The sequence below is a fragment of the Podarcis filfolensis genome (genome assembly GCF_964270895.1).
Source record: "Podarcis filfolensis genome assembly, chromosome: 10".
NCBI lineage: Eukaryota > Metazoa > Chordata > Lepidosauria > Squamata > Lacertidae > Podarcis > Podarcis filfolensis.
The window spans coordinates 10,712,828-10,730,953 of NC_139612.1; the positions used below are offsets into that span (position 1 = coordinate 10,712,828).

The window sequence follows — 18,126 nt, forward strand, 5'->3', positions numbered from 1 at the left end:
AGGAAGCAAGGAACCTTCTCTTGCTTGGACGTTCCAAAGTGTACCTCCAAGTGTACCTATTTTCTAGGGACAGTCCTGAATTTACAGAAGCCGGTTTCCAATTTAATCCCAGAGTGCCCCACTTTTCCTTAGGATGCCCCTATTTTCACTGGAGAAATGTTGGGTGGTATGGTAGAACGTCCCTGCTTTCATAGGAGGGTATGGCATTATGCAACCCCAAGCAAAGGAGATAAGTAACTATACAACCTTCAGAAGACATCTGAAGTCAGCCTTGTATAGGGAAGGGGTTTTGTTGTTGTTGTTTTTAAATCTTTAATGTTCTATTATGTTTTTATACAGTATAGGAAGCAACCCACTCAATGGGCGAGGTATAAATCACATTATCATGGAACAGGACGTCTCTATTTTCAGCAGAGAAATGTTGGGAGGGTATGTAAGCGGCAGGCTAGGTGGGGCCGCTGGTTCGAGGGACTTCATTTGGGGGCCCCTTCCCCTTTTAACCAGCCCCTCTTTTCCAGTGCTAGGAGGAAAAACTGCTCTGCTCGGCGGATCCCTGCTCTGTTTCACTAGCAGCAGACCCTTTTTTCTGCGGCAGGCAGAAAGTGGCAGCGTTGGAGCAGACTTTTTTTAAAAAAACAACAACAAACAGGTTCTTTAAAACGTGCGCTCCGGCACCGAATGCGTCGCGACGCGCGCTTTTGCAAAGGCGCGTTCAACTTTGCGCGCAGTTGGGCCTCTAGGGAGGAGGGGGCCGCTTCCCCGTCCGCGCGCACACGCGCCCGTGCTGTGTGATTCTTTTGAGGCGCCCACCCCCGACAAAAAAAAGCCGCAGCCGGGAGAGGAGGAGAAGGAGGGGACGCAGCGCGCGAGACGAAGCCGACGACAAGCAGCCGCGTGCAGTCCGAATTTGGAGCGCGCGCGCGCGGCGCTTGGCGTCTCTCCCACTCGCGCTCCAGCCGTCGCCAAAGCGGGCGGGAAAAGACAAGAAACAGAGAGGGAGAGAGGGAGAGAAGAGGGCGGGAACGGGACGCAGGCTTCGCCCTCGGAGCCCCCTCCTCACCATATATATATAAAAGCAAAACAGTGGCGGAGGAGGAAGAGGCGCCGCCGGGCAAGCGCTCGGTCGACGGAGCTGCCAGCTACGAGGACAGAAGGAGCGGGTAGCTGTAGGAGGACGGGAATTATCCCACTGCGGATTGAAGACGGAGCGAAGAAGGGCAAGGCGCCCGGGAGAAGGCGGCGGCCAGGGGGCTCCGTCGCGCGCGCCCTGACTTGACCCGAAAGGCTGAGGGAGGGAGGAAGGATACGCGTCGTCGTCTGTTGGGGAGGGCGAGCCAGCACCTGTGGGCGCGGCCGCCTCACCTCCTCCTCCTCCTCCTCCTCCAGCTGCGGCCACCACAGCCGCCACTGCGGTCCGCAACGAGGCTGACGGCTCTACAAGTGCCGAAGGGAGGCGGCGAGGGAAGGCGGAGGGGCCCGCTGCCGCCCCTCGGATAATACCGCCCGGAGGGGTTTCGAGCAGCTCCGCCGGCATCTTCTCCCGCCAGGTTCGCAGGAAGGATGCGTCCGCTTCTTCTCTTCGCCTCGTGGAGTTACGACGTCTCTTCCCCGGTCTTGGCGTAGGGAGACGCCGCTGGCTGGCTGGTTTGCGCGCGCGCGCGTGTGAATGTGTGCGAGGCGGTCGTTTGCGTGTCGGCGTGGGTCCCGTTCCCCCGTCGCAGGACTCGCGAAGACGTGCCTCTGGCTGACGGGGAGGCTGGACCGCGAGGCATCCCCGGCGCAGAGGGGAGTCGCCTCGCCGATCTGTTCTGCTCGAGCCTCTCTGGATTCTCCGTAAAGGGGCGAACCATAAAAATAACGAGAAGATGCTGATTTTGGACACCGAAGCGAAATAACTTTGCCCTTCCCGCGAAACCAGTGCTCGCCCCTTCGAAAGAGAAGGAGGAAAGTTGCAGTGTTTCCACCCTCGCTTCCTCGCTTCCCAATGAATCGGAGAAAGAGGTAAAAAAAATGTGCCATGGCTTCGTTGGGCTGAAGATGCTCCTCGCTGCTTGTGGATGCTGAACCCGAGATCGGCCTGGAAGATGTCTCTCTTTGGGATTACACGTGGCGAAAGGCGGTCACTCGGAGGGAGAGCTGGCTGGTGGTGAGACTCACCTGACCCGCCCTGCCCTCCTTGTTTTGTATTTGTTTTGGGCTTTTTTTCCTGCACTGGGGGACACAGTGGCTTCAATGGCTCCATCTCCCAGCAGAATCAGCAGGAAAGATGCCAATGCTTTGCCAAGCGCGTCCTCAACTTTCTGGGCAATTATGATCTTGGTTGGCCTCCTCATCGCCTACTGCAGTAAGTAACAGCCGCAGCCAGATGGCAAATCCACTTCCTTTTTGGCTTGGGCGGTTGGTGGGTTTTTTCTTCTTCTTCTCTTTCTTTGGGAGGTGGGGATAACATTATGCTTGAGAGGCCAAGTTGTCAAAACACACACAATGTGCTAATATTAAACTATGGTGCCAAGCAGTCCATCCCACAGAGAGGAAGCACTGCGAGATGCTCTTACTTCTCTTCGAAACACTTTAATGCTAGGAATAAGAAATGTGGAAAGCATGTGTTTCCTATTGGAGGATGTGAGCACACCAGCAGAATTCTTGCCTAGATGGTACTTTGTTTACTCCTGTAATTGCAAGCCTGTTTTCCTTTCACCTGTCTTGGTCCAGCCCCCCACCTGTGCTTCATTGTAGATCGATACCTGCGCTGAGTTTCACTTGCTCTTGTGGCAGATGTCCTGGTACCACTAGCATCATTTATGGCTCAACACATAGCAATGGAATTATCTGGCTGTAAAACGTAGTTTCAGACTTCTTAAAACTAGGAGCTGAGTATCTGTAAGTGAAGGGTTGTGCATTGTTGATAGATAAGAAGTGCTTCATTTATAGAGGCCAATCTAAGGCTATAGTCATACACTGTAAAGCTTACAGTTCTGACCAGTGACAGTTTTTGTACAAATATTTGGTATGGCTGAAGGGGGGAAGCTGTATTTGATCTGAATTGAAATTGATTTGAAACGCAGTTTCCTTTGGTGTCTCAGAAAATGATGCAGTTGAGCACTTGTGTCATTCTAAGGCTTTAATCCTGTACACTTACCTGAAAGTAAGTAAATAAGTACTGTGGAACTTAATAGGACTTATTTTTGAGAAGGCAGGAATAGGATTGCTCTGTTGGTCTTCTTTATATCCCCCCCCCTTAATATTAGCTTTTACAGTATTTTTAATCCATGGTGGTTGCAGAACTCACTCTGTACAGTATGTTACTGAGATCCTTTCATGGAATAATTCTCAGGGTTGAAGTACAATACAGAGTACGAAAGTCATGTTGCAGCCTATGCTTAGGTTATCAGGAATAGAAATAGTGTTGACTTTCAGAAGTGTGTCTATTGTATCCCATACACGTTTTATTTTGTGCACACTCTCTCTCTGAACCTTTTGTGGGATACGTCATCCAGTGCTGTAAGAAAACTGAAGTGAGCTGTGATGCTTCGTCTCTTTGTGATGAATTCCATTACAGTTGGAATCTTCTGTCATTGGCTCTATAAAACAGATTTCCAAACATTTTAGTAGCACTTGACATTTCATCATTTAAAACCATAATGTTCATTCAGTATGCTGATTTCCCCCTAGGCTTTCAAGTTCTTTTTTTATATATATTTCCATTTGTAAGCATTCAACGACACGATTTCCTGGATTTTCATTGGGACTTGCTTCATACTTAAGAGTTTATGGGATTGTAGCTCAAGTGTCCTGTGGGACCAATAAATGTATTGGAAATTGCAAAGAGTACTCTGCAACACTTTAAATTACACTGTTTAAATATTGTGCTAAACATACGTTAGAGAAGCATGGTAAGAAGTGGGCGGGGGGGGAATGCAGTATATAGGCATGATATTTCTAAAGACCATTGACCAGGATGTTTTCCTGCACCAACAGAAGGAAAAACTTCAATAACTGTGAGAGAGATATTTCCTAGAGATTTGATCTAGATATTATGAGTTTTCTTCCCCTAAAATGTGTAACAATAATATGTCTTTTTTTCATGTCTTCATGTTTTCATGTCTTTTCTCAGCACATAGATATAAACTACAGATGCAATCTCATTCGTTTTTGTAAAGGAACAATTCCCGAATAACTTATTTGCAAACAAAACCTACGTTAGTCAACACACAGTATATATATTATGTCATTCAACTCTGAGCAAACACCAAGCAGTCTAAAATATGTAGCATTGCAACAGTCTGCCACTTATATTCTTCACTGACTTGAATGCACAACTTTGGAATGTTGAAGCATAATTTGCATATCACCTGACTGCTATAGTGTTTGAAGTACATTTTTAGCTTGTCTTTATCCAGGAATAATAATAATAACCCTGTGCATATCTACTTAGGAGCAAGCTGCTTCTTTCTATGTAAACATGGATGACGATTGCTCTGTAAAAGTGTAAGTAGAGAAAAGGTGTGCTAATGTAACTTCAATAAAGCCCCATCACTGTAATAGTATACATGTTTGAAGATTCCCCTCAAGAATTGAAACAGAGGCGGTTTGTTTTAAATGTCTCATATTCAAATCATTTAAGAATTAGTCATTGGTTATTACTTTTGTGATGCTTTTAATGAAGAAGTATAAACAATATGAACATTTGCAGTATCCTTAATGTTATGTCCATTAATATAAACACATCGATGCATTTTAAATTGGACAGCTTTAGTCCAAAGTACACAGGCAGTTAAATTACAGCAAATTACCCAAAATACAGACTTCATATGATGGATAAGTAAAAGATTGAAGTAACCTTTCAACATAATTCAAAGTGTTGCTTCTTTTATTCCTTTCTCTTTTCTCCTCTATTAAGGTATGTTCCTATTCCGGGTATTTTTAATGAAGAAGTGCAGTAGATAAATTTAGCTTGTAAAGCAGCACTTAGATCAACACACCACTAATTATAATGCTATTTATTGTTTAATTTATTGACATGATAGCTGTTACTTGTATGCCCTAAGATGATAATCTTATCGTTTCTCTTCTCCCACCCCCTTAAATTTTTGGCTTATAGTTAAGGATAGTGGCTCCACCCAATGGCTGAAGCAGAGACCTGTACTAGACCAATTAGGTTAGTTGCTATAGTGATAAAGCTTTGTCAGGCATTTCCTCTGGAGGGAAAAAGATCCAGAGTTAAGGCGGCTCTAGGTGGGAGGCAGTGGCAGAAACTAGGGGAAAAAATAACTGTGATAAAATATTTTAAAATGTGCTTGCTTGTGAAAGATCCTGTAATATTCCATTTTCAAACAGCAAAACAATGCACTCTGTTAATGTGTTGAGTAGCGTATCAGACTCTTAAAGATGTCTGATCTTGCCATGATTAACGTATGTTGTAATTGCATCCTGTCTGGGCTTCTGCAATGTGCTTTGTGTTGGACAACCTTTGAAGCACTGTTTGGAAACTTCAGCTGTTACAGCCTGATTTTTGACCAGGAACAGTTATAGGGAACATGCTGTTCACTGGCTACTGAATCATTTTAGGGCACAATTTAAAGAGCCTTAACATAGGAAAGCCTAAGCAGCTTGGGAGCAGGGTACTTTAAAGACCATCTTCTCCCATCTGAGCCCATCTGAGTATGGAGATCTTCCAAAGGGGCTTTTCCCTTCTGTCCTACTATATCTTGAGTTGTGGAATGAGAGGACTTCATCAGTGGCTGCACCCTTGCTTTTGTATCTCTTTTTCCCTATGGAGATTTGTTTAGTTCTCTTTGTTTTGTTTCGTTTCTGCCAGCAGAAAAGCAATTTTTATTTAGAGAACAAATAAACTATTTTTATTTAGAGAAGGCTTTTGACTCTTGGTTTAATTTGCCTCATTTATTGCTCAGCATATTTTAATCAACTGATACTTTATATGATGACGATTATTGTTCTGAGTAGACTTATCTGCTTCTTATGTTCATGCTTCTATACATCCTGCACTGACTGTATTTTTCCTGTATTGTTAGCTGCCTTGAGTGCCATGCATAGAAAAGCAGAATATAAATTGAAATTATAAACATATTAATGTAGATCTTGTGTAGCTCCAGCAACAGAATGCAAGGTGCAACTGCCCTCTTAAAATAATCTAATTCTACAAGTTCATTAAATTATAGTGGCTGGAGAGAAATACTTAATTTGGGCTTGTGGTGCAGCAGATCAGAGATGTTAATAGTGTGATAAAGTACATGTTTGTAGGTAAAACATATCTACATTGTCAATATTTCCTATTAGCCTAGATAATTGACGTTGAACTATATAGTCAAATAATATAAACTACTTAATTTACAGTTACGTTGCTGATATATTTTTAAGTCCTATCTAGTAAATAAATATTCTGTGTGAGAACAACAGCAATGTATGTAACCATCTTTAGAATGCTATAATATTCATCTGCCATGATAGATGCTTGTTGAAGGATGGTCTATGCTACAAATCAGTCCTAAAATGAAAGCCCATATTGTTAGATCTGTATCATTGAAGCTCCACCCCATATAGCTGTTTTAACTGGTCTTTTAAAATTCTTATTATTAGTTTTTACTCACCCATTATTTATGCTTAATCAAGTATTCTATGTATATGTTTTAATCTAAGGTTGGTTTTTGCTCCCATTTATTTAATAATTATTCGCTTAGATTCATACTGTTATGCTGTTTATTTAGATGTTTTGCTTATGCTGGTCTGTGACTGAATAAAGTAAATTCATTCATTCTATAATATTCACAATAAAGTTGCCGCATATAATTAGTTTTAATTGCCCCTGCACTAGTTCTTACAACTTCCACAGCGTGGTTTCTGCAGCTTGCATGAAGTTCAGGATGCTGGTGCTACACACAGGCAGCCATGTGGAGGCAGACATCATGCATAGAACTTAAAACATGATGCTCTTTAAACACATCATAGCATGGGGGTGGGAAATTCCTTCCTTCCATCATCACCCCAATGTATCCATCCTATTTTCATGAGACAACAGAAAGTACTAATCATCTACAGTGTTAGAAACTGAGATATGAAAGCTAGGAGTTAAATGGCTCCTTAAGCCTAGGTTATGTGCACAACAACGGAATGTTTAGACGTGCTTTTTTATAACAAGAATACAAAGCTGAAAATGAATGAACGGCAAGAAATACTATGTTCATTTTTCACATGGTCTAGTTCTTCCCTTGCCCACCCCCCTAATATTCTTAGGAAGGTGTCTTCTCCGGTCTTCAGAGAGTAGCTGTAAGTGGGGAGGCAGAAAAAGGTCCTCCTTTCCTTCCCCTCTGCAGTTTTAATCTGAAATCGTAGGCGCAGTATTGCTCCTAGAGCTCAGAAACTGTTTGCGCTAAGGAAATTCCTGGTTGCAAAATGTGCCTTGAACAATGGGAGTTTTGAGCACTGATCATCTAGGAATTGTGGAAGTGAACCATCAATTTCCGTGGAATTTTATGCTGTTCTAGATTATAGTGTTTTCATATTTATGGACACTCTGTGGAGCATCTTCATTTCTGGAGCTTCCAAAAAACCCCATACACGCATGCATTTTCTACTTTTGGAAAGCTGCTTCTGTTTCCCGCTTCCCACTTGCTGCAGCAATACAGTAGTTCACTGCATTATTTATTCCCCATGCAGAACGTGAAGATCAGTGATGAAGCTGCAAATGTTATCCCGCAGAAGCTCCTTCACCTTAGAGATGAAATGGAGAGATTTCGAACTTTTTTAGAGCTGGAACTCAGACTCCCTGCCATTTCATTGCTATCAACTGAAGTCTTTGTGCAGATTGTATGTCCAACTGCATCTATTTTCCCTCTTGCAGCATGAATGAAAGTTCGGTACACCCAGCTCATCTTATTTATTTTTTTAAATGCAGGACGGGAAATTAAATTGGACAGGATCAGACATAAAACAGCTCTAGTATACTTGTTTATACAAGCAACCCTACAGTTGCAACACTGGAAATAAAAACTGGTAATGACCGTAGAGTGAGATTTCCCTTTGTACAATAGTTAAGTGGTGCAGACATTACCAGAGTGGTGTGGGAGCAATGAACACAGAAGCATCTAATTGTTTGGCCTTAAATGGAGCATTCCAAACAAATGTTTAAAAAGGTTCATTTGGGGGGGGGGGAGTTTTCAAAATGAAAAGTAGCAAAAAGCTTGGCAAATGTTAACAAAATGTTCCATATCTCCACTTTCTTCTCGCAAGACCTGGAAACATATTGGAGCCTGGAAAGCTTAGTTGGTTAGAGTGTGGTGCTGAGATCACCAAGGTTGCAGGTTCAATCCCTGATGGCTCCATATGGAAGTTAGACTAGATGATCGTCAAGGTCCCTTCCAACACTACAATTCTATGGAGCAAGTCAGAGACCATATCTTGCTTGTGACTGAAACAAGTATCACCCTTTCTAGAATCTGTTGCAATTTGGGACTGGATAAAAATGGAGTCACCTTACCTCCCACTTTCTTTTGTAGATTACTTGGTCCAAAACTGCAGGCACCACAGGGGTGCCTATGGGTAAGAAACCAGGCAAATTCCAGACAAATCACTCCAGGGGCTTTTATACCAGACACCTTTAGCATTTATTTTGGGGTGGAAAGTTGTAAAAGAATGCAAGAGCCCTTCCAGATGAGGCCAAAGGCCCATCTAGTTCATCATCCTGTTCTCAAGGTGGTTATTCGTATTCCCATGGAAAATCTGCAAGGAATTTGGTATCTCAAGTAAAACAATTCCCTCTTTGCGAGCTAGACCTGTGAGTTGCAAATGAGGTCTTATTCTCCCCTGTCCCCATTCTAGCATGTTTCTTTAGTTTAGAGGCACATTTCACATTTTGCTCTTGAAAGCTGCCCCTGCCAAAGCATTGGGATTTGAGAGTGCCAGTAAAACAATTCCCTCTGATTACAATCTAGGCCTGCCCATCACAATGGAGCTCTTCTTCTCCACCCTCTCCCTACTCTGGTGTTCATTCTCCCTTCCCCATCATCTCAGCCTGGCATGATGTCTGGGTTGCTGAGCAGCCACAAAGCTGTCTCTCCTTTCAGTTGTGCTGCCATATAGAGATCCTACTTAACTTCTGGGAAGTACAAAACATTGCTGAGGCATGCCTTTATTTTGCGATTCATCTGTATCACCTCTGGGGCAAACAGTAGCTTTCCTGTACCATGATTCTAGTCCAGAAGAGGCCTCCCAGCTTTCTGTTAAGGAAAATATGAAAACTCCTAAACATTCTATTTAAAACAGGGAAAACTGAAGTTAAGCGTGTTCTCCTTCATGGAGAGCACGTGTTGCGGTGGGGGCTGACAAGTCACCCCACTGTTGCTGGGCGGGCAAAAGAAGTAGTTGGCCACTGTTGTGATTGGGCTTCCCTTGTTGTTGGGGTTATGTTAATGTTGCCATTTTATGATTGACAGCCTGAAGTTTTAAAACCCCTGCACGCAGCGTTGAGCTTCCTCTTTTCGCTGCGTGCATCAGATTGCCCACCCTCCCTCCCTATATTTAGGGTTGTTTGTGTTGACCTTGCTATGCCTGTCATGCGGTCGTCTGTTCTTGGGGCAGGAGCCCGGTAGGAATTTTGTCCATTTGGCTGATTGGCTGGTGCCATTTGGTTTTTGCCTACTGCGTAGCAAATCATCACAACTTGTAAGGTTGTGGTTAGGCATTGGTTTTTTGATTTGGTTGGCAGAGGGGCATGGATTGGCTGTGCCTGCCCCTCTAATTGCTGCTACTGCAAGGGTATTCCATTAAAGGAATACAGGGGCTCGCCATTGCTTTTGTCCGAACCCTGTCAAGAGGCTAGGGCCATGCAAGAGCCCCTGGTTGCTTTTGGGGAGGGCTGAGGGCAGGTTCACTGCTCCGTTGCTATCCCCAAAATGTTTTCCCCTTTTCTGACTTTCGCAGTCGTGCGAAATGTCAGTCTGTCCCCATCCGGGGTCAGATAGTCACAACCAATGCCTAAGCAACCACTCACATTTTTTGTATTTTAATAATGTTGTGGCCAAAATTATACCAAAAACCTTAAACAAAAATTCTGAGTGAATTGTGTGTTTATTTGGGGTGGCTTGGGGACCTCGACATGCAATGCTCTTAGATGCATAATATTGCCAGATCTGCATTGGAAGGGGGTCTGGAGCACTAGTTCCCATGCAGCTGAGATGTTGCTTTGGGGAACAGTATGAACGGCCAAGGGATATGTCAGGGAACGGCGGTAACTTACGCACAAGCAACCCCTAAAGCCATTACAGGATACTTTTATATCTTGTTAGATTTAAGCAAGGCTCAGTTTTGAAAAAGGTGTGGGAAAGGCATAGCATTGACATAGTATATAATGAAATGTGAACATTTGCCGTTTCCAATAAGCTGCCTTGAAACTACTAGTGTCCTTTGTGTAGTTTGTTGAAAGGCTTTCTTGATACAAGGTCACCGTTGTCTTATGCCAAATACAAGAAAGTGCTCTAGGAATAAAACATTGGGTAAAAAAATCCCTTTTTTTTTAGTAATGTTTTTGCCTTCTTCTGTGCCACTACCTTTCTACAGGGGAACCCTATTACAATACTTTTGCTATATACATATCCATATTTTTCTTCTCTCTCTCTCTTTCTCCCCTGCCTGAATACACATCAGTTTTTCCTTTTCAGTCTGTTTCTCAGTCAAGCTTATTATAGATATTATGATGATGATCATTTTATCGTATTAAAAAAGCAAATCATAAAAATGCCCATATCTTTTATGAGACATCCCAGCTGCTCTTTTTAAAAATAAAAATAAAAAGTGGGCATACTTTTGAATTACAAAAGGTACTTTAAAATTAATGACCTCTGCAAAATGCCACCTGTCAGGCACGGCATCCAAACTGACATTCAAAATATTCTGGGGAGAAAGGGCGAAGCAGTTGATTATGTGTTGATGTATAGTATGATAACCAAAGCTTAATTTGAAGAATTCCTTTTGCACATGCCCTCAGTTCTCATCCATCAAATCTTCGGAGAGGCATTATCTTTAAACAGGTGCACAATGTTTGTTCTTTACCCCTCAATTACCAAAACTGTTCTTGCAAACATGGCTAAAGAAGGAAGGGTTCCAGGTGTCAGGGATGAACTGGCCACTGAGAAGTGGTGGCATTAGGGGGAATCATAGACATAAAATCCACACAGAAACACACCATTGCTTGTTTTAACTCGCTTGTGGGAATAACTCAGAGGCTGTGAAAGAAGGAAGGTTAACAACAGAAAGAATTAGAGGAACCATCAGAAGTGACTATGAAAAGCAGTAGAAGTATGAGATGATCAGAACCCTCCGAACTTGAAGCATGGGAAGTCCTATTAAAATTTTATAATTTGGCAGAATATTCAGATTATTTTATATGTACAGTGTACCTCGGGTTAAGTACTTAATTTGTTCCGGAGGTCCGTTCTTAACCTGAAACTGTTCTTAACCTGAAACACCCTTTAGCTAATGGGGCCTCCTGCTGCCGCCGCGCCGCCAGAGCACAATTTCTGTTCTTATCCTGAAGCAAAGTTCTTAACCTGAAGCACTATTTCTGGGTTAGCAGAGTCTGTTACCTGAAGCGTATGTAACCTGAAGCATATGTAACCCGAGGTACCACTGTATATGTATAATTTGGAATATTTCATGTGATTTGATTGGATTGTTAAAGTGGAAAATTTAATTAAAATGATTTTTTTATATAAAAAAGAGAGAAGTGGTGGCATTATAAATATTTTTTAGAACATCTGCTCATAGCAGGGTTTCTGTGGGAGGATAATTTCTTGCAAAACCATCTATCCTGCTCATCATTTTTTTGCTTCCGTTTGTTTCATGGTCCCATTGTTTCTTCCCTACCTAGAGTAGGTTTAGGAAGCCTTGCCTTCACTCCAGTTTGGCTTCAGAAGTGATCCATACAGCATAAAAAAAATGGAGACAAATCAACATGAGAATCCACTCCCCCCTTTGTGTTTTAAAAAGCATGCCACCAAACAGCTGCTGGGAATACAGTTGCTGCAAGTAAACTTGCCTCAGATTTCACCTCTGTTCAGGCTCTTCAATCACTGAAATGTCTCCAACTTTGCACCTTCCAAACAAGGGCTTTTCAGCTGAGCAGTAGCCTGTATAAAATTATAGGGCTTGGGTTTTCTATTTCTGTTCTAGAAGATTGTGTGTTGGTGTCTCTGGATAACTGTGCCGTTACCATTTTCCAGACTGTCCTTGCATGAGAATAGGACTTGTTCTACAGCACTGAATAATAGTTAAACATTTTTTTGTGTGAACTGACCTTACATTGTACCATCACTGTACATCTTACCTTGTATATTTCTATTTTGTGTAGAATTTCATTGCTAATGGGAATTAAGGAATGGTTCACAATGTCTGGTCATTATTTGATGCGTACAGTGTCAAGAATGAACGAGCCGTTTCAGAATTTGAATGAGCTATTTCCGAATCTGAGATGCCTCATTCAGATGTGCAATTTATAAGACCAAAGTTATAACTTTAATTTCATTCCACGTGTCCAATTCAGTGCTTTCTTAGAGCATTTTAGCTCACACATTCAGCTGGCACCTCAGTGGTCCTGTGAAGAAAGATCAAGTGATATATGTTCATCTCGCCTTTATAATATTGGTGTGTGTGTGTGTGTGTAAACACTGATGATAGTAGAGAAAATGATTTTTTTTTAAAGATAAGACTTGTGACATGTTGTAGTACTCTTTTAAAACTTTGCTATATTTATTATAGGCCTATAAATAACATCTTCATGACACATAGAGGAAAAATTATATAGCCAACCATAGTATTTCTGTTTCTATTTAGGGGTGTGATGAGAAACGAAGCAGTCATACCAGATGGCATTTGAGGTTGTGTGTGCATGAATGACACCATATATGAATTAATCATTTCCACCCCCATTTATATTGAGCCAAATACCTAGGACTGACAATTTAGTTCATTATATGATCATTCTTGCTTCCATGGAAACTGATGCTCCGCAGTCTAAGAATGCCACCGTGTGTGTGTGTGTATGTGTGTGCATGTTTAGAGATACCTCTTTATTCCTTTTCTCTTATCTATATTTATGACATTCCTCACTATCCTATTGCAAGACGTGCATGTACCAATTAATATTAATTTTTATAAAAATCACTTGGAAGTATACAGGAGCAACAGCTTGGTTGATTAAGCTTTTTTTTTTTTTTTTTTTGAGTGGCTAAGTGAGGGTTGGGTCAAATGTAGACTGAACCTACTACATAGGAAGTCAGGCCACTGGTCCACCCAGCACAGTGACTGGCAGCTGTTCTCCAGGGTTGCAGACAAGTGTTTTCCACAGTCTTACCTGGACATGCTAGAGGTTGTATCTGGGACTTTCTGCATGCAAGGCAGATGCTCCACTACTGAGCTACAGCTCCTCCTCAAACTTGGGATTACACACTCCTGGTGTACTGGTTAAGAGCAGATGATTTGTAATCTGGTGAACTGGGTTTGATTCTCCACTCCTCCACATGCAGCTGCTGGGTGACTTTGGGCCAGTCACACTTCTCTGAAGTCTCTCAGCCCCACTCACCTCACAGAGTGTTTGTTGTGGGGGGAGGAAAGGAAAGGAGATTGTTAGCCGCTTTGAGATTCCTTAGGGTAGTGATAAAGCGGGATATCAAATCCAAACTCCTCCTCCTCCTCCTCCTCCTCCTCCTCTTCCTCTTCTTCTTCCATTGTCTTCTGCAAAGCAGTTTCTTGTGGACAAAACAGCAAGCTATGCTTTGCCTCAAGCCTGGATGAGGAGGAGCAAATGGTGAATATATGTACCTGAGGCTCCTTGCAGGCTCATCATCAGAGCACCATCAGAACACCGGGCATTATATCTAAACCAGCCCAGAGTGTTTGTCTAACTAAAGGATAATATTACATTCAATTTAAGTGTGCATTTAATCTGGAAATTGAATTTCACCGTGGTATCCTATTACCTCCTATGCGCTAGTATGACTATTTAGGTTATGGTATCCTGAGCTTATTGTAGACCCTATTTCATTTTATGTACCACTGCTATGCATGTTCAGACTGTTAATTTTTGAAAACTAATCTTATGTTGTAGTTGAATTCAAAGCCTCGACCCTCTTTTTTGCTAAACCTGCTAAGGTCTTCGTCTTAATCATGTAGTCTGAACTTTTCGTAAATCCCGGTTTGATCCTATCTCATAGGAGGGAAAATGCCTCCTCCAGTTTATACTGTTTAAAATTATTTCCACAGGTAAATCAATGGGCTAAGTATCACTACCCTACATATCTGAGAAATCCTGAGGAAGCTCAACACCAGGACCAAAACAGAAAAATGAATACGTCAGAACATACTTAAGGCTTGTTGCTAATCTTTATTTCTGCCCGGGAAAACTTCCCCCCCAGAATGAAACTTATGTCATTGGCATGTAGAAGAATGTTACGTTTTTGTTTGTAACTTTGTTGTTGTTTACTGTAGTCGTTTAGTTGTGTCCGACTCTTCGTGACCCCATGGACCAGAGCACGCCAGGCATTCCTGTCTTCCACTGCCTCCCGCAGTTTGGTCAAACTCATGTTGGTAACTTTGAGAACACTGTCCAACCATCTCGTCCTCTGTCGTCCCCTTCTCCTTGTGCCCTTCATCTTTCCCAACATCAGGGTCTATTCCAGGGAGTCTTCTCTTCTCAGAAGGTGGCCAAAGTATTGGAGCCTCAGCTACACGATCTGTCCTTCCAGTGAGCACTCAGGGCTGATTTTCTTCAGAATGGATAGGTTTGATCTTCTTGCAGTCCATGGGACTCTCAAGGGTCTCCTCCAGCACCATAATTCAAAAGCGTCAATTCTTTGGCGATCAGCATTCTTTATGGTCCAGCTCTCACTATATGGACCTTTGTCGGCAATTTGATGTCTCTGCTTTTTAAGGTACTGAAACTCAAGATAGGATCTATACTGAATGTAATGACTAGCTAAAAGAAAAGGCAGTAAATTATTATCTGTTTCTCACTCACTGTACCTTGAACAACTAAATAAAATATACTGAAGTCTGCGGTTAACTGACTTGTTGATAGTTCAGGATTTCCCCACATGTCTGACTAACAGGTCCATGCTATATATTACAGAGAGAAGTGAGGAGGAATAACAATCTTTAGCTTAGTTGGCAGTAACTAGCAGGCTTCAAATGTGACACTTGTGTGCTAAGGCACAGTCAGCCTGCCATGGCGCGTGTGCGCGTGCACACACACACACACAGAGCACAACAATCTTCGATCAAAACAGACCACAACATAAGTTGGTGTTCCAAGGTATTCCGTTTGTTTGGGATGGGTTCAGGGTGTGCACTGAGTGACTGAAATGGTTTCATTTCCAAAATGTTGTTCTCATGTGCATCTAAGGCAGGGGTCAGCAAACTTTTTCAGCAGGGGGCTGGTCCACTGTCATTTTTATTTATAAATCCACTGCAGCTTTTGCTCCATCCCCTCTTGATTTCTTCTTCACCACAACCTCTTTGATTTCAGCCTGGCTTCTTAGCTCTGTCTTTCCTTACCTGTCTGCTACCCAGCTTGAGTTTGTGGTCACAATCCTGTCTGTTTCTCAGGTTCTTTTCTCTCTCTTCATCTTCAATATGTTTGCATTTTTACTTCATTTTTAAAAATCCAAATATGTATTTTCACCTGATTGCAATTAGTCCAGAGACAATCTCCTATCTCCTATACAAAGCACAATGTGTGTTTTCTCCCTGTTTGTGTCAGCACCAATGTTTGGCTAAGTAGGTGCTGTATCCCTTCTGCTTTCCATATTAAATCTAAGCAGGCTGCTTCTTTGTAGAGGGCAAAGGGCTAAGCACTACTGGCTGATCCATTTCTCAGGTGAGCTGCAATTGTCATCAGTTGTTTGTTTCTGAGTTTGTCAAACCCGGCATCTTAATGTTCTCATCTTTTCAATTCATTTTCTACCGTTTAGTATTGGGAAGACAACGCTTTAACAGTCTTGATTATTTTTATTCCAAATATGCATTTACATACAGGTTAATAACTAAAATATCTAAATATTGCAGAAATTAAGGTTTGTTTTCTTTAAAAAAATAAAATCAGTAGCTGCTGGCAACACGTTAGCTGCAAATTATCAACAACAGTTACCCCTGCTCAAAGCATTTGGTTCACCCTCTATACCTTTTTCTTTTCATACTGTCAAACTAGGATTATAACTGCCTAGTAAATATCCAAGTTTTGCTTGTTTCTATTTATAAAAACAAAGCTGCTGGTTATTTAGCAGGAAAAATGCCTATAGAATTGTTGGGAACAAATTCAAGTTTTCTCTGAATTCTGCAATGCATGATCTTGTAATTGTTCATCTCATAATTGCTACCAACCTTGTGGCTAATCAAAAATGTTCTCTTCTTTCCCAAGGTTCTAAATTGCTCGATGTGATTTTTGGGGATGTATGGTTTTTGTGCTGCTGCTTGGGAAGTGTGGCTAATTGTGGGGATGATGAAGGCAGAGTGTTACCTAGTCAGCAACCCAAGATTCTTTCATGCTACAGATGTAATGCTGGGAGGATGAGATAAGTGGAGGAAACCATCCAGCCCCACGATTCAAGACGAGACAATCCACCCACAGAATAAAGACATGCATCACATGAGTCTGACTAAAACCACACCTAAGAAGAACCTTGGGGGAGGAAAAAAAAAGATGCATTGGCAAGATATAGTGCTTACAAAACATTACTGGGTTTTTTTGCGTGTGTCCAAATGCTCTGGAACTAGTGTACAGTCAAACATGTCAGGGAACTGCTGTCAGCTCAGAGGCAAGAGGTGGAAGGGCAGTTGGGTTACAGGGAGCCTCCGAAGATCATGCGAAGCAGCTGTTCCTCCGGCGAGGAGGGAAGCCCCGCCTCCAGTGGGGAAGGGATGCAGGGACCGGAAGATGCTTGAGAGAGCCGCAACACGGAGCCTGAGGAAAGCGCAGAGAGGGGAGGAGAAGGATGGGAGTCAAAAGACTGTTATGCTGGGGAAAGTTTAAGGACCACCCACTCCCAGATTCTGTTAGCGACTGAGCAGACATGGACTTGAGATGCTCTGCACTGTAAATGTTTTTGTACAGATAATAAAGCCTGGAAAAGACCGGTGGGAGTCTTGCCTGTTCGCTCTCAAGCAACCACGCCTGCACATAACACATGTATGTTTGTTTCTCAGCTGTCTGCATTTGCTTTTGTAAATATCTCCCTGCTTCCATGCCACAGCTACACTCCTTGCTGTTGGGGTGCGTGCAACATTCCCAGCCTTCCATGGGAAGGAAATCAGCAAGGCCTTTCTTCTGTAAATTTCAGAAATGAAGCCTTGTCTAAAAGTTGGCCATAGAGAATTAAAGGAAATAAATACAAAACACCTAATAATTAATTACAAGTGGTTTGCAGGGCAGAGGTGCTTGTCATCCAATACATTGAATATTGCAATCGTATCTGCAGTACTAAGCCCTGTGCAAAATGCAACACGCAAAAGCTCTGATTTCACCTTTCGGTTTGCATTTAAAGGAGAACCTACCTAATTCACATATTTTTGAATCAACACACGAATCAAAACAGCCGTCCTTTGAATTTTGCCGTGCTGTTCTCCAGCCAAGTGATTTGCACTAACATGCATATACAGAAACAAAATCAAATAAATAAAATAAAATAAAAAGATTCCTTCCAGTAGCACTTTTGAGACCAACTAAGTTTGTTATTGGTATGAGCTTTCATGTGCATGCACACTTCTTCAGATACACTGAAACAGAAGTCACCAGACCCTTATATATAGTGAGAGGGTGGGGAGGGGTATTACTCAGAAGGGTGGTGGGAATGGGTGATTGACCGATAGGTGTGGTAAACCTGTTGACGACTGTTAACGACTGCAGTTAGTCTTACAGGAAAAAGCAGGGGGAGAGATGGTTAAAAAGAGCTTTATCATGTATAATGAGATAAGAACCCAATGTCTCTATTCAGACCAGGTCTCTCCATGGTTTTAAGTTTGGTAATAAGTTGCAATTCAGCAACTTCTCTTTCCAGTCTATTTCTGAAATTCTTTTGTAATAAGACAGCTACTTTAAGATGGACCCCACCGCCCCCAGTCCTC

The 18,126-nt window shown here is 42.4% G+C and overlaps 1 protein-coding gene across 9 annotated transcripts in view; it reads left to right on the forward strand.

Annotated features, from left to right (window-relative positions):
- The first annotated feature begins 1,014 nt into the window (after positions 1-1,014).
- TAFA5 (TAFA chemokine like family member 5) overlaps positions 1,015-18,126 on the forward strand; it is a 340,202-nt gene continuing 323,090 nt past the window's right edge. For all 9 annotated transcript variants that reach the window (XR_014539417.1, XR_014539418.1, XR_014539419.1 and 6 more), the window contains exon 1: positions 1,015-2,344. Coding sequence is in view for 4 of the 9 variants with exons in the window: in XM_083575380.1 (XP_083431506.1) it covers positions 2,233-2,344 (112 nt within the window). In the remaining 5 variants the exon portion in view is untranslated. The remainder of the gene's footprint in view (positions 2,345-18,126) is intronic.